Source organism: Apium graveolens, chromosome 9, assembly GCF_009905375.1.
Source record: "Apium graveolens cultivar Ventura chromosome 9, ASM990537v1, whole genome shotgun sequence".
Lineage (NCBI taxonomy): Eukaryota > Viridiplantae > Streptophyta > Magnoliopsida > Apiales > Apiaceae > Apium > Apium graveolens.
Genome location: NC_133655.1, coordinates 275524850 through 275539886, shown reverse-complemented (window position 1 = coordinate 275539886; position 15037 = coordinate 275524850). Strand labels below are relative to the sequence as shown.

The following is a 15037-nucleotide window of genomic DNA, read 5'->3' as shown; positions in this document are numbered from 1 at the left end:
TTTACCGAATTCCCGTATCGCCGTATTACGTACCACCGAACCCGCACCCGTACTCATGCTTCTTAGCATAGTATCCAAGACTCTAAGTAAGAAAAGCAAGTCAATTCTTGACCAAATATTGATTTTACGGTCAATCAAATATATATACTAGTCATAAATCACGACCAAGAAAAAATCAAAACATAGATACTTTACATTACAACACGGAGTAAAAGTTGAAAAACATAGATAGATTTATATTACAACAGCGGGGTAATAATTAGAAAACAGGACATAAAGAGTTGCAGACTAACGTGGAAATCCATAGCACACATAGTTCACACTAGGTACACAGTAATTTAAATTCAGACGAATTTCGAGTGGACTTAGAATAGTCTTGACTCAAAGACTGACATCAACGAAAGAGCTCCATCAAAACTCTTCTAGGCAGAAGTTTTGTGGAGTTTCTGTAAATCGAATACGATAACACTTATGTTATCTTGGCTGCCTCGCTTCATTGCTATCCTTTTAAGATTTTGTGCAGCTACAGCAGCACGACTCTTATGCTCATTCTCATCGGTGGTTACACTAGACTTCTTCTTTGATCCTTCCTGTGATTGCTGCTGCAAACAAAATCTAACAACTTTGCATGCATCTTCATTTGACATTACGTCCCATAAACCATCACTAGCTAGTATTATGAACTCATCAAGGTCGCTTCTCGCTTTCACTGTAACTTCTGCTTGAGCTACTACATATGGTTTCAAGTGCTCGTCCCCTAAATCAGGATTCAATATGATTCAAACATATATTTGTCAATAACAAGAATGTAATGCAATTTCATAAATATGCTTATTAGTAATGCTGTATTCCTCAACTAATTAATTAAGTCGGGATATTAAGGTAACCATCACAAATTTTAATTACCTTTGATAATTTGTTGATTCAATAAAAATGACTAATCGGTTAAATTTTAACTTATTCTATCCTATGTTCTTATGAAAGATTACTCTTTCATATCATTGTATTTGAAATCATAGGATTATCACTTAAGTACCAATAGATCTTGAAGTTGCAAGAACTCCTTGAACTCTTTTCCCATTCCAATTGACAACCACTCCACCAGAGACTTCGATCCTTTTCAACTCATCCGGTCGATCAGGCTAATCATAATTTAAAAGATTGAATTAGGAAATTCAACAAAAAGAAATTTTAAAACAAATGTAACTTAAAATGTAAATTCAACTAATAGGTTGCTGAGTTGATGATGGCTAAAATTCTTACGAACTAGTCAGACAAAAATGTCTATGTGCATATGATCACATTGGGATAAATCGTGCACTCCAAGGATGCAATGCAACAATGTTTATGGGAGGTGTTCAAAACACAAATTTAACAAACATGAACCTTATTCTCTACAAATATATGTAACTGTTTACATTCATATATGTTTATGAAGTATAAAATCTTGTTAAAGAAAATTATTTTTTTTAGAAAAAAATTATTAATACACCATGTTATGTTTACATAGTATTTATGGTACTCAGTACTCTCTGGTATGAAGATAATTATGTACTAGTTTTGAACTCTAAATCTACTAACATACCTTATGATCAAAAGACAATGGCACAACAGTGGATGAACATGACAAAACACCTCTGGAATCTCCGCAGTTAGCAACCACCAGAACTTCCTCCCCAACCACAGCAACAATCGCAGTTGATCCTGTTGAACCATCAACTCCTTGAGCAAGCACATGTTCATCCATCCAAAGAAAACTTGTGACCATCACCTTCTCCCAGTCTATAATTTTCCCTGCTTGTTTTTCAACCTCATTTTTAACCAACAGGTGTAAGTGGTCACGACAAGCCCGAGCTACTTCTGAGCCACCATGACCATCATACACACCAAAATAGTCATACTTATTTGATTCCAACATTAAAAACTCCAAGTCTACGGTCAAAGCATCCTCCATATGTTTCCTTCTTCCCTTCAGCGAGATACTACCATGTGAATCATAGTTCAGAACTTTACCATTATCGTTTATTTGTTTATTTGTATTTGGTACATTATTTGTATTCTGGGACTTATTTTGGGGCAGAGAAGGTGTGTTTGTGTATTCATCTTCTGAATTAACTATATCTTGATTTTTCATCATTTCTAGATATAATTAGACTTATTTCAATGAAATTATGAGAAATAACTCAATCAATAGTACTATTAATGCATCAGAATAGTACTACTGACTAGCTGCAACCAACTCTGATAAGGGCTAAAATGAAGAGGAAGGGACTAGAGCTGGTCTTAAATACGAGGAAGGGGCTAAAATGAAGAGGAAGGGACTAGGGGTGGTAGAGACTCTTAAATATGTGGACATCTAAGATATAGGCACGTTTAAGGTGATGATTACTAGTTTTAGAGTTTTTAATAATTGAAATTAAATGTGATGTAATGTGATTAAATTTAGTTTTAATTAAAAAGAATTGTGTAAGTTTTATTCAATACTACTTTGTATTAACTTATAATCACATGTGAAAAGCTAAGGTTAACTTTAAATAAATTACTAAAAAAGATAAAGTGGTATTTTTATCTTTATTATTTGAATGTAATTAGAAAGAACATGTAAAAAATCCAAATTTTTACTTTCTTGGTGACTAAAATCATATAAAGGTGTGTTGTTATAAGTTTAATTAACACATATAATTATTTACATTTATAATCACAAACATGATAAGATAATAAAGACAATAATCTCAGATGATAAAAATGTATTAACTATTCTCTATACTTCTAAGTTATCATATATTTAAAATATGTATAATTTGAAATTGATATACAAAATATTAAAACAATTGGACATAAAAATTAGCCATCAATTTTAAAACAACTATTTGGACTTCTTTGTCTACTTTCTATCAATTATGGTACATTGTTATTATTTAACTTACAAAGACATTACAAATTATTAAAAAAAGTAGAACATAATAAATTGAATAATAGAGCTATATAACCATTAAAATAATTAATATTTTTTAAATTTAAACAATAATTGTAGAACCACTTTTTGAGAGCAATTACACCAATACTTAGATAATTATGATGTTAAAATGAACTGCAAAAATAATATATATATATATATATATTGATATTTTTAAAAATATTGCTCATCAAAATCCCTTTAATTAGTTATCTAATCTAGTACAAAGATTATCTTACAAAAATATAACATTCACATGTTAAAAAATAGGTTTTTCAAAAAGAATAAACTGTATAAGAAAAATACCACTCCCTCCCTCCTAATTTTACTCACCAATTACCATTTATTGTCCAAGTTCTATAACTAGTTCTATAACTATGTTAAATAATGATATATAAAAGGATAGAAATAAGGTAAATATTGTTATTCCAGTTCAATTTTATGACAATTATTAATTTATTTAACAATAAAAAATGAATTTTGATTAATGGACAATAAAAACTGGAAGGAGTATGACAAAGATAAATAAAATATTCATCTAAGTTAAGTTGATGTTTTCGTGATTTAGCAACATTCATATTTTAAAAAAAATAATTTATTAATATATGCATATAAAATTTACTTTTACCTTCTTTTATATAGTTCACTGAAAATAGGCATTAATTTTGAACTTCAGTTTATGTCCGGTCCATAGGATAATAAATATTATTAGTTATTTTTATTTCTATAGCCCATTGAGATGACTTAAAACTGGTTTTAGGTTTCACTTTTTTTCTATTAATGTTCCCAGTGAACTGGTAAACTAATTGTATTTCCTTGTTACAGTTTATTGTATCATTTTTCAAAACCCAACAAAGAATTTTGTTGGCCATCGTTCGCCCTTACCGTTATATTTGGGCTGAGACGACACGAGCACCCTTACCCTTGACATTTGGCTTCTGGCCTTATTCACCATCTTTTAACAGCAGCAGAACCTGCCGTAGCTGGTGGTGGAACTGAGGACTCGAGGAGACCTACCTCTTGATTCTTGAAGCTCCTCTTGTCTTGAAAAATTAGTGATATTTTTCCTCTTTTATAAGATTACCAGTGAGATGTTGCATTATTGTTTTTAATATATCCCTACTTCTATTCACCTACTAGGCTGCTTACAAGACATTCAAGTACCGTTCCTTGTTCAAATCCACGATATCTTCTCGTAAAAAGGAGTGAAAGCACTACCTCAGAAGGAGCTCTTTGGTCAAAACAGACTCTATTCTTATAACAGCCAAACTAAATAGGAACTCAAAAAAAACAATGCGGTGCTACTTCAGGCTTCTTGCGAAAAATGACTTCAAATGGTAAACATCAACATGAAAATACAAAACATAGCTGCCAAGTCGGAAAGTATCTGTGTGCGCGAGTGCACAAGTCATGTTTTGATTAAGACGCCCCTGGCCTCGTTTTTGTAAGTCCAATTGAACAGTAGACATTTGATTTGAAAAGTGGACCATCATGAGCAAGCAGTATTCAACCCTACTGCCAAAATAAATATTTGAGTTTGTAGAGTTGCTTACCAGGAGTGGTGTTATATTCTTGGTTCCAAGATAAAATTTGGAGATTTAAAATTGATCTGGATCAAAAGAGTTAGGTCGAACTCTCTTACCTTGTTTAGTTACCATGCCACCGACTTTAAGGAATTGGGTGCGGTGATCGATCAGAGGTATGTCCTCTTCAGCACTTCGATAAATTTCAGGTAGAGCTGGCTGATAATGGGTGGACAAGAACCAACACAGAAGACAATGACTTTGATTTTTTAAGGCGAAGAGAAGCTATGACCACCGCATACGGAAGAGACCGTCTCGGGATCCGAGCCAGGCTTCCCCCAAGTGAGAGTGGTTGTCATCTATATACCCATCCCTTGCACAGATATCTGCCAGGCAGTGTCATATAAAATACCCCTGAAATTAACTTATTGACGTGCAAGTGTGTGCATGCGCATGTCATCGTTTTCTTTTTTGATTGTATCAGTGAGGCATCAATGATATCAAAACCATTTAAAAGTTGTAGGCTTAGAGCATCTGTACTATACCTTCTTTCTGCCAGCAAACAACTGAGGGGGTAGAACTCATTAACTTCTCCTCCAATAATAGTTCTCCCGACCTAATACTCCAAAGCCGCAATTTGTTGTCTTCCCCGCCTATTTTGATTTATATTTTGAATAAGCTTGGACTCGTTTTTGTTAACTAAAGATGTATGAGAAGAAAATGGTAATATGCTTAAATGCTTAAAACTGTAACCTGACATGACAAATTTCTCTGATGGGTCAACTCCGAGCTGAATGTGAGTATGAGAATTCACATTTCCCTCGTAACACTGTACAGCCCCTCTCTGAACCATTCTATGATCATAAAGTTTGATCTGGGAATAATAGGTAAACATGTTATGACAGCCCCAGCCAGGTAAAAACAAACATTTTCAAGCATGGAGATTAAACATGAGAGCAATCCTGGACTCAAGGAGTTACTCTCAAGGAAAATTCAATTAGAATATCATCAGCCTATTGATCGTTAAAGCTTTAGTTCAAATGGTTATAGGTGCTGGAATATAGCATAGTCAGCAATTTCCCAACAGTTTGCCTCCTCAGTCAACCATTACTAAATTTACTCTTCTTCCTTTTCTTTCTTTTCCTTTTTTTGGATGGGGGGAGGCATTAGGCAATCAGTCTTTAGCTTGTTTACATGGCACTTTCATTGGAACGGTCATTTTATAAGGAAGCATGATGCTTCCACAAGCGAGTTTCCTCAAATGAATCAGAAAATGGGTCCGAACTCCCACTCCCACATTTATGTGATCTACTAAAGCCAGCATTTTTTCTTTCGAAAAGCTCAGACTTGCACGTGTTTAAAATGGAAAATTATGTTATGAAGATCTTATTAATTCTGAAGACTGTTGTAAGTCTGAGCCAACCAATCGTAAAATTTTATCCAACTTGTTGGAGGCTTGGAGCTGATTAAAAATAAGAATAATTACTAGCACAGCTATCTACTCCTATTCTTATCATCTTCAGTGAACAAACTTTCTTTTTGCTTATTGATCTGCAAGTTCAAATGTTAAGCCCTAGATTTCCTCAAAAGCTTCAGGAAGATCTACTGAACTGGGCCTTAGGATGCTTTTGAAGACTTTATGTTTAAATGAAAAGTTAGGGTTCAATTCGATGAATGCACTAAATTAGAGGTGGGCTAAGAAAAAGATAGCACATATACATAAAGAATATCTTTATAAATTAAGGAAATATTAGAACTTACAGATCCATCCATGGAGCTCGCCAAGAAATACTGCTCATACAACTTAAGAGATGCCAAACTACATTTAAAAAAACAATGATCATTAGAATGTTGTGTGTGGTTTTTTTTGTAATGGGGCTGCAACTGGAATAGGGGCTGCAACTGGAATAGGGTGTGAATCAATGAACATACCAGGAAATAGATGAAGGCATTGATATTGTACCGGATTGACATATCTGCCCCTTAAGCTGCATAACATTAGATTAAAAAAGGATTGAACAAGAGTAACAACATGTATTGCTACAAGCCGCAAGTTTAAGATCTAATTTAATCTTAAAATAATTGTTATAAACTTTATAATAAACAATCAATAGTACAATCTGCTTATTAATTACAAAAGTGAGTAGTCTACATAACACCAAAATTGTTAAAAATTAAGATCACAAGTTAAATACAAGGCTAGATTAAACACAGAATTTCTTTTAATTACAATGCATTCACGTAATAAAAGTGAAGCTAACACTTTAACTTCTAAGAGAAAAATAAGAAAGGGTAAACAATATTACAGGTAGAAATAATGACATTATAATATTATGCACATATAGGTATAGGAATAACCTCAAACCAGTCTTTCGACGTATTTTGATTACATCCGCTTAAAGACTCCCTAGTTTTGTGAGAATGCAAAAGAATCCGTTGTCTAGTAAGCCTAGCAAAGTTGTCTGGTCTCTGACGAACATCAATGGTCACAATTGCTCCATTTCGCAGTCCACATAATGCAATTTTCTCCTGAAAAAAAGAACACAAGTTCATTAGGCTGAAGATCCAATCTAGAAGCAAGCACAAAATAAATCAGTACTTGGATCATAACCTTGTAAAATATAATTTTAACAGTGAATTATGAGTATTACAATCCTAACACAAAGAGAAGCCACGTTCCTTGGATACTGTATTCAAACTTTATCTGCATCCCATAAGCATTAAGTACAACTAATGGCACTGGTCACATGGGAACTAAAACATGCTTAAATATCAATATTTAAACTTAAAAGTTTACAGCAAGACTACTTTGAAACTAGTTCCATGCTATCTTCATACTGGCATATCCCTTCTTTATATTAAAGTTGTCGTTTTCCTAATTAGCTTCTTACCTGTTTTTGGTAGTCTCCTTCATAATAATCTCTATTACTTCAATCTTTTTGGAATATTTTATAACATAGAGGCCCTATGGCTACAGGACCATCCAAACCTTTATGTATTATTGCCGCCTTATCCTTGATAACATATAGAAAATTAGATGGAGGGCAAGGACATAGCATAAAACATTATCGATTCAACCCCGAGGCTAAATTATCAATAAGAGATAAGTTTAATAATTTGAAAGGGCAACACAGCTTTTTTATTTCTTGCCCCTCTTCACATGTTTCATCTAGTGCGGGATTATATTTAAGTAATGTATCATACCTATTTTCCTGACACTTAAAAGTGAACTGAAACAAAAAAGGTCCAGGGTACGTCTATATCATGTCAAATGTCAGCATACACTGTTCATAAAACTAGCACAAAGCTCCTTATCACTTGATCGAGAAACACATACTGCAGCAAAGGTGTGTGTTTTGGGTTGTTCCCATTTGGGATATTTTTTGGTCAGGTAGAGGTTGCTCCAACTTGGATGCTCTGACTCAAAGTAATCCCTTTTCCACAGGGTTATGACTGCTTGCTTATAAAGGCTTCACGACTCAAAGTTGGCATCTTATAAGAGATCAAGATTTATTACTTGTTAGTCAAAACATGTATTGCTCAAAAAAGTGCAAGTTAAATATGTTCATTTCTTATATTAATTTGTTTATCTTATTTAGATATAGGCACGTGGAACATAGACAACTCGGACAGAGCTATTTGGAACTTACAGATTGATCCAGTTGTACTGAGAAAATATCGCTTTTGCAACGACAAACCCACGACTGTGTTCCAGTTTCGATATTCACTAATGTAACTCCAAGGTCGGTTCCTATACAACCGAAAAGGTAAGGATTGATAACAATATCCACAAATAAAACAAATACTTTCGCCATTGAGAAAAATAAGTATAAAAAGTTATTTCCACCTTCGATATCAAATGAGAGCATACCAATGGATTTAATTATGATATTCAGAAGAAATATGACTAGAATTAATTTATATAAAAACTAAAATTAGCATTCATTTACTATGAATAAATAAAGAAATAAATAGAATAGCATCAATTTTGAGTTTTAACATTCGTTGGTTCGACTGGAGAAAGTTAAGATTGTAGTATTCGTGCGGGACAGGGAGAGTATTCTGGATAATTACTAGTTGCATGACTTGCAAAAGCAACTCAAAGTTATTTCAAAAAACAGTTGGGCAATTAATAGAAACAGAACCCTATATTCATATTGGTACCACAAAATCAGTGGCACTAAACATGTAGATCTTGACAGACAGAAATCTAAAAAGAGAGAATATAGCAGAACTAAATATCTGTAGTTACTACATATATTAATCAGCTATAGAGAAGTTCTGAACTTGCCGATAAAAGCTTGACTGCCATCGGAGTTGCAATCCGCAGTCCAAACGGTGCGATTAAATAATGTGATTTCATTAAAATTTCCACCTATCATAGGATAACCTGAAGGGAGTACTAGTGGATCACTAAGGTTCAGCACAGAAACAGATCCACCGGATGTTGCAGATCCCAGAGTAGTTATCCTGTTTCCTTCTGTCAAGGTTTTACAAATTCATTTGTCACTTAAATGAGATAAAGGGTTTAATGATTATCTGATTGCTGCAAACTATAAAAAATAGAACTTGGCGAAGCACCGAGCCAATGTCAACACCTCTCATTTAAACAGCCAATTCCAATGCAGGAAATAAAGATAACTTTATTGCATACCTGAAGAAGATCGTTCATCACATTCGGTAATTACATAAATCCTAGTAAAAATTGCAAAAAAGAATGATAAACACTTCACATATGATTAGTTATGTGAGGGTCCCAATCCCGGTTGATCTCCACCTTCATGCACATGCATGCAGGTAAGAGATTCAATTCGTAGAAATATTAAAGTTTCAAGAGGCAGTAGTTACTTAAAAAATAATACTTTTTCATCAAGCAACCTAAAAAAACCTATAGCAAAGGTACACATCCTCGCAAACATTTAAAGGATACAAAATCTTCCGCTGACCAGGCTTCCCAAATTTCTTTATACAAGTTATAGAAGAGAACATATCAAGTGAAGCTCCATCAAGTCTCCACAGATGTCCAGGTGATCGAACAAATGCTTCTTTCGATTTAATATCAAGAGGCCATGCACAATCAGGTGTGCTTCTTACTCCATAATCAAATTCTAGAGCATCTTTATCAACTACATAAAAACTGCTAAAGGCAAATTATAAAATGGTAACTATTTGCAAAGAATTATATTTAAATAGTCTTGAGCAATTGATATTAAAAGGTAAAAATGATATTAAACAAAAAATCCACAAGCTTAATAGTGAAAAATAAATTTTTGGAGAGATCTTCTTCATATTAATGCACATTCCATAGTCATTTAAGAAATTGATATTGCAAAATAAATCCCACCAATGGGTTACTTTTTGTGATTTATTGTGATTTTATATTCTAGAATCTTACCATGCACATGTTGTTTTCGAAAATCTAGATAATGGGATTGGAATTTGATGTCCTCAAGTGGTACGACATGTCATCTCTTTGTTTATTGATTGTCAAATTTTATAAAACTCGTGGACGGGTTTTTTCTCAAAGGGAAGGAAAATGATGCGGAATGAAAAATTAGAATGTTACCTTGTACATATTTTATATTTTTTATTAGGAATAGATTTAATTTTAATTAGCATATAGTTATAATATATAATAAAAAGTTTTTTATGTGACATACTGACATGTATGGTTCTCGAGCCAATAGATAAAACAAGAAAATAAATCCTTACCAAATTTTAATAAAGTATACATTTATTTATTTTTGTCAGGAATAAAGTATAAATTTAACACATTTAAGTAACTGCAAACTCTTACACACCGATGCAAACTCTTACACACCGATAAGAAAAACAAGTATTTTGTTTTAATCTAGAAATAGTCTCAATCTATGATGCTCAAAATCTTTTAGAAGGATCCTACACGGACATAATCATAATCAGAGTGTCTGATTCTTCAATCTCTAAAATCATAGACTTGGGGCCACGTTTTAGGTTTTACAAGGATCCGACAATTATATTTGGACACGACAATTATTATTTTTAATATAATATGATTTTTTTTATAAACAAATACCTATCATTTTATATAAAATAATATATAAACTTTTGAAAAACATGGGTAAAATATATTTATTATATTTAAATTTATAATAGGTACACTGTCAAAAGTTAAAAGGTATACTGTAAAACAAACAATTACTCATAGGTTATCATATGTTGTGTGAGATAAAGTGTCCATTTTCCAGGTCGTGTACTGTCGACATGGGTACCGCCGGGTTTTCCGAAGAGCCCAAGCATGAATGGTCTCAATCTCATACATTGACTTCATTTGTTGTTTGTCAAATAATATTACTATTTAACGCCTATGTCTAAATCAATCACCTAAACAAATGAAATATTAAAAAAAATTGCATTATTGTTGATTTCTGAACATTCCAATCATGCATGTCTGTAAAAGACGAGTAAGAGTACACAGAGTTATGCATATATAGATAATATTATAATTGTACAAATGTCAATTTCCTTTAATAAGACCAATTTACACCCAATCCAGCTCTTGTACTGCAAGTCTGAAATTAAAATGTATTCAAATATACCATAAAAGTAAAATTAAAGGCATACCTGAGAGAACCATTCATACCACCTCCTAGTAGAAGGTCAGTTTTAACTTCGCCATCTTGCATGGAAGTAATAACATCTACTTGCTCCAGGGCACGATAAGAAGTACCATCTGTCCAACTATACCTCCAAATCTGAAGTATAATATACAAACTAAATCGAAGTACTAGTAATAATAATAATAATAATAATAATAATAATAATAATAATAATAATAATAATAATAATAATAATAATAATAATAATAATAATAATAATAATAATAATAATAATATACCAATCGTGAATGTCTCACAAAAGGATGAAATTAATCTACAGTTAGTACTTTGACTATTTGAGATAAAGTTCAGCATTTGTCTAATAATAAAACATATAGGAAAGTAACAATGTACAAATATCAAGCAATAGTTGCTGATTTCCAGTGCGCATTGTACCAAAAATTTGACTTGAGTATAACACCTTTGATTGCAACATAACAATTGTTAATATCATCAATTCTACTGCTCATAGTTTATTTAGAACAATATATTTGCAAGACATCACATACAGACTATGCAGAACCTCATGAGAGGGTTAGAAAGAAGTATTGAATTACAGCACGGTACACTTAACAGACTCAAAGATTCTTTATAGGTATTAATTCATATGATGTTGGAATTTTACTAGAAATTTACCATTCCAGAATCGCACCCAGGTTCATGCCATGGGGATACAAGCACAGTTAGATGTATAACACAACTTGGAAACTAATACAATAAGAGGTATAAAATTATGTGCTTATCATCATATGGGCATACCGTAGGTTCTGATACTAGTCTTTTTGTGTATTCCTCTCTGAAGTTGTATTTTCCTTTCGCAGAAATGATGACACGACCATACAACTCCCTACTTAGAAGCATTTTTGTAGTTGCCCTTTTTAGTTCTTTGCGTACTTTAGCCTGTGATGCACAAAATAGTATATTAGCTCTGTGGAGACTGAACAAGAGAAAGGCATTACTAAACAACTAAAATAAATATTAATTATCATTAAAATTAAGGCATGTATGAATAGAAATGTGATCTGCAAATAAATAGCATTTCTCAATAATTACGAAGTTAATACTTTGCAAACAAAAACATTTAGCTACTATTTTCTAATTTATAGTATAGGAATATTACATCCACAAAGACGAACACTTTTACCTTCTATCACCAGGACGCTCTGCTATTGTCCTAGTACCCATGTCCTTTTAGGTTTGGACTTTTTTGAAAGGATTCGACATGGACACAGATTGGAGTGTCAAAACCTTTAAACTCCAAAATCAAAGACTCAAGGACATATTCTTAAAGGTTCGACACTCCAATTTGGACACGGCAATACATCTGTATAATAAATACATGGCACTTCAAAAAGTAAAACAAAGGGGCACTATCCTAATACATTGCACTTCCAAAAAGTGAAACAGAAAGGACACGTCTTCTCCTTCACACACCTGCACAGAACACATAAGCGTTCGTTTTTCGGATGGTGGATTTAATCCGAATCCGGCGTCTGTGCCGGGAAAGTGCTGAAACATGGGTATGGTTTGATTTTCCGGCGGGTCAACATGGACATGACATGGGCGGGTATGGGATTTGAGTCAAATCACACTAATTGCATTATGTCAAGAAGCAATTATGTGAATTCCTCTTTTCTGACTTGAACTAAATTAAGCAGGACTAGCAACATGTACCGGATCACTAATAAATCATAAACAGCATTCCCTATTCAAACATGAGAACAAATACAGGAGAAGCACATTCGCTAGTAAATAAACAAAACACAAAACAGTAAATCCATTTACCAAACTATAAGCGCATTGTAGTGGAACAAATTTCAGCTTTGTTAGTTCCACATAAAATGTATTCCTAATTTCTAACATCTGTTTGGCTTCAAAAATCAAACTAATGCAGTATTTTCCGCTTTTTCTTTATTAAATCATGTTCTCATAATTATTCATACTATTTTTCATAATATTTCCCGCAATTCATTATCCGGACAAACACTTCCCCCGAAATATATATTCTCCAAAATCAAGTTATTTTCCGGTAAACAAACGAAATGAATAAAAAAAATGCACCTGTTTAGGTTCAATTGAAGCTTTACGAGCAGTATTCGAGGAAGAAGAAGAAGAAGCACTGCTATTAATTCGAGAAGAGCCAGGAATAGGGCCTTTAACAGGGAAGTATCTATTCTTCTCAGCATCATAATAGAAACCTGGAAGCTCTGTAATTCAACATATACAAATTTAAGTAGACAATCTATCAATATAATTATGAATAAATAAATAATAATTTCAAGAACAAGAAGAGAGAGTAGAGAGAAAAGAACCTTGAGGCATGTCTTGAAGCAGATACACAACACTGAATTTTAAAACGAGAGAGAGAGAGAGAGAGAGAGAGAGATTGAAATATTGGCGCCGGTACTGTGTTTTCTGAAAGGGCACGTGTGAATGTTGCTGATTCAGACAGGCCTGTTTATGAACGATTTCGGAAAGACTTTAACTGGAAAGGGTTTGGGTAGGAGGCGGTGTCGCTGCCTTCAAGTTTTGCTATAGATTTTCGATGTTTTTTTTACCCATTGTTCCAAAAATCCCCGATAAATCTCCGATTCAATCGATTAATTCCCCATTAATCCTCTCCAAAGTATTCGACCGATTCAATATTTGAAATACAATTAATTTTTACGAATTTTTCTTTATTGGACTATATATAGTTATTTTCTTCAAATTAAAATACTATATTAATTTAAACATGATTAAGTATAGAAATTATGATATAATAAATATATATTTGTTAATAAATAACTAATATAATGATAATAATATATTAAATATAATTTAATATTATAAGACATCCGATTTTTACTCCGATTAATCCCCGATTTTCAATTAATCCTAAATCAGTAGCTCGACCGATCTTTCCCGATTCCCGATTTTTACAACACTATCTACAATGTATCATAATGTGGTGTATATAAATTTTAAATTTTAAATTTTTATGGTTAAAAATAAAGGATATAATTTTTAATATTTTAATTAAATTATATAAAAAATAGCTCGGTAAATAGTTCATGCTCAATGATTTTTTAGACGCTTAAATGATGATTTATTATATTATATTTATTCTCCTTCTTTTTTCAGGTTTTGACAATTCTGGTGATAATAAATATTTTAACTTTACATGATCTTTGAGTTATTGTTTATTTTTTATTATAATTTGCGTATTTGCAATATATACGTGTAGTGTAAAATGAAGAAAACTTGTTGCAAGTGAAGTAAAAGCATATCTTTCTTATTGAAGTGTGAGTATAATGTTGTAAAAAAAAATCAACATTATTTAGTTATAAGCATATCTATTATTTATGCAGGAGATATATATTTTAGGATATATCAGTGTGTGATATTATTGGTGTTAGATCACATATTTTTTCTAGTATAAAAACTATTATTGCGTTAATTTAATTGTTGTCCATTTTGTTCGTGAATGATTTCATATACAAATTTAGTAATTATATATATTAGGTTTACGTGCCAAATTTTTCTAAATTTTATAGTACTATAATTTTTAATATTTTAATGTTATTATGAAAGAAAAAAGCATGATAGTTTATGTGATTAATATAATTATTTTTTAATTTTAAATCAAAATGGATAGAATAAAATCATATATTTATTGTGCTTATAACTTTTATTCATATATTATAATTTCAAATATGAAAATATATCCCAAACTAATTGAAAGCAGAAGAGTAAAAATAAAAAGGGATTTGTATAATATATCCCAAACTAATATGTTACTTTACAGATGTATCCCTTTTTGTTTTCTAAGGTACATGCTTTCGTTTTTTTGTTCGATTGAGTGTTTATACTTGCATGTTGGTTTTTGTTCGAGTTTGGATTTGTTCTTTGTTTTTATACTTACATGTTGCTTTCGATTT

At 32.1% G+C, this 15037-nt stretch overlaps 2 protein-coding genes across 4 annotated transcripts; both read right to left on the bottom strand.

Annotated features, from left to right (window-relative positions):
- Window positions 1–220: 220 nt before the first annotated feature.
- LOC141686863 (protein phosphatase 2C 51-like) lies at window positions 221–2498 on the bottom strand. The gene is made up of 3 exons (XM_074491956.1): window positions 1586–2498; window positions 1037–1142; window positions 221–757 (listed from the first exon to the last, which is right to left on the bottom strand). The coding sequence occupies exons 1-3, from the start codon at window positions 2135–2137 to the stop codon at window positions 423–425; spliced, it is 993 nt and encodes a 330-aa protein (XP_074348057.1). The 5' UTR covers window positions 2138–2498; the 3' UTR covers window positions 221–422.
- Window positions 2499–4261: 1763 nt separating this feature from the next.
- LOC141686956 (uncharacterized) lies at window positions 4262–13638 on the bottom strand. Of its 3 annotated transcripts, none has more exons than XM_074492070.1 (14): window positions 13430–13638; window positions 13179–13324; window positions 11877–12017; window positions 11083–11213; window positions 9410–9619; window positions 8771–8949; window positions 8130–8230; window positions 6838–7008; window positions 6412–6467; window positions 6241–6298; window positions 5233–5353; window positions 5025–5132; window positions 4599–4865; window positions 4262–4471 (listed from the first exon to the last, which is right to left on the bottom strand). In XM_074492070.1, the coding sequence occupies exons 1-13, from the start codon at window positions 13437–13439 to the stop codon at window positions 4765–4767; spliced, it is 1533 nt and encodes a 510-aa protein (XP_074348171.1). In that variant the 5' UTR covers window positions 13440–13638; the 3' UTR covers window positions 4262–4471; window positions 4599–4764. The 3 variants fall into 3 exon arrangements, with proteins under 3 accessions (XP_074348171.1, XP_074348172.1, XP_074348173.1); XM_074492071.1 differs by having other exon boundaries at window positions 4262–4468; XM_074492072.1 differs by having other exon boundaries at window positions 9410–9616; window positions 13430–13637.
- Window positions 13639–15037: the final 1399 nt, after the last annotated feature.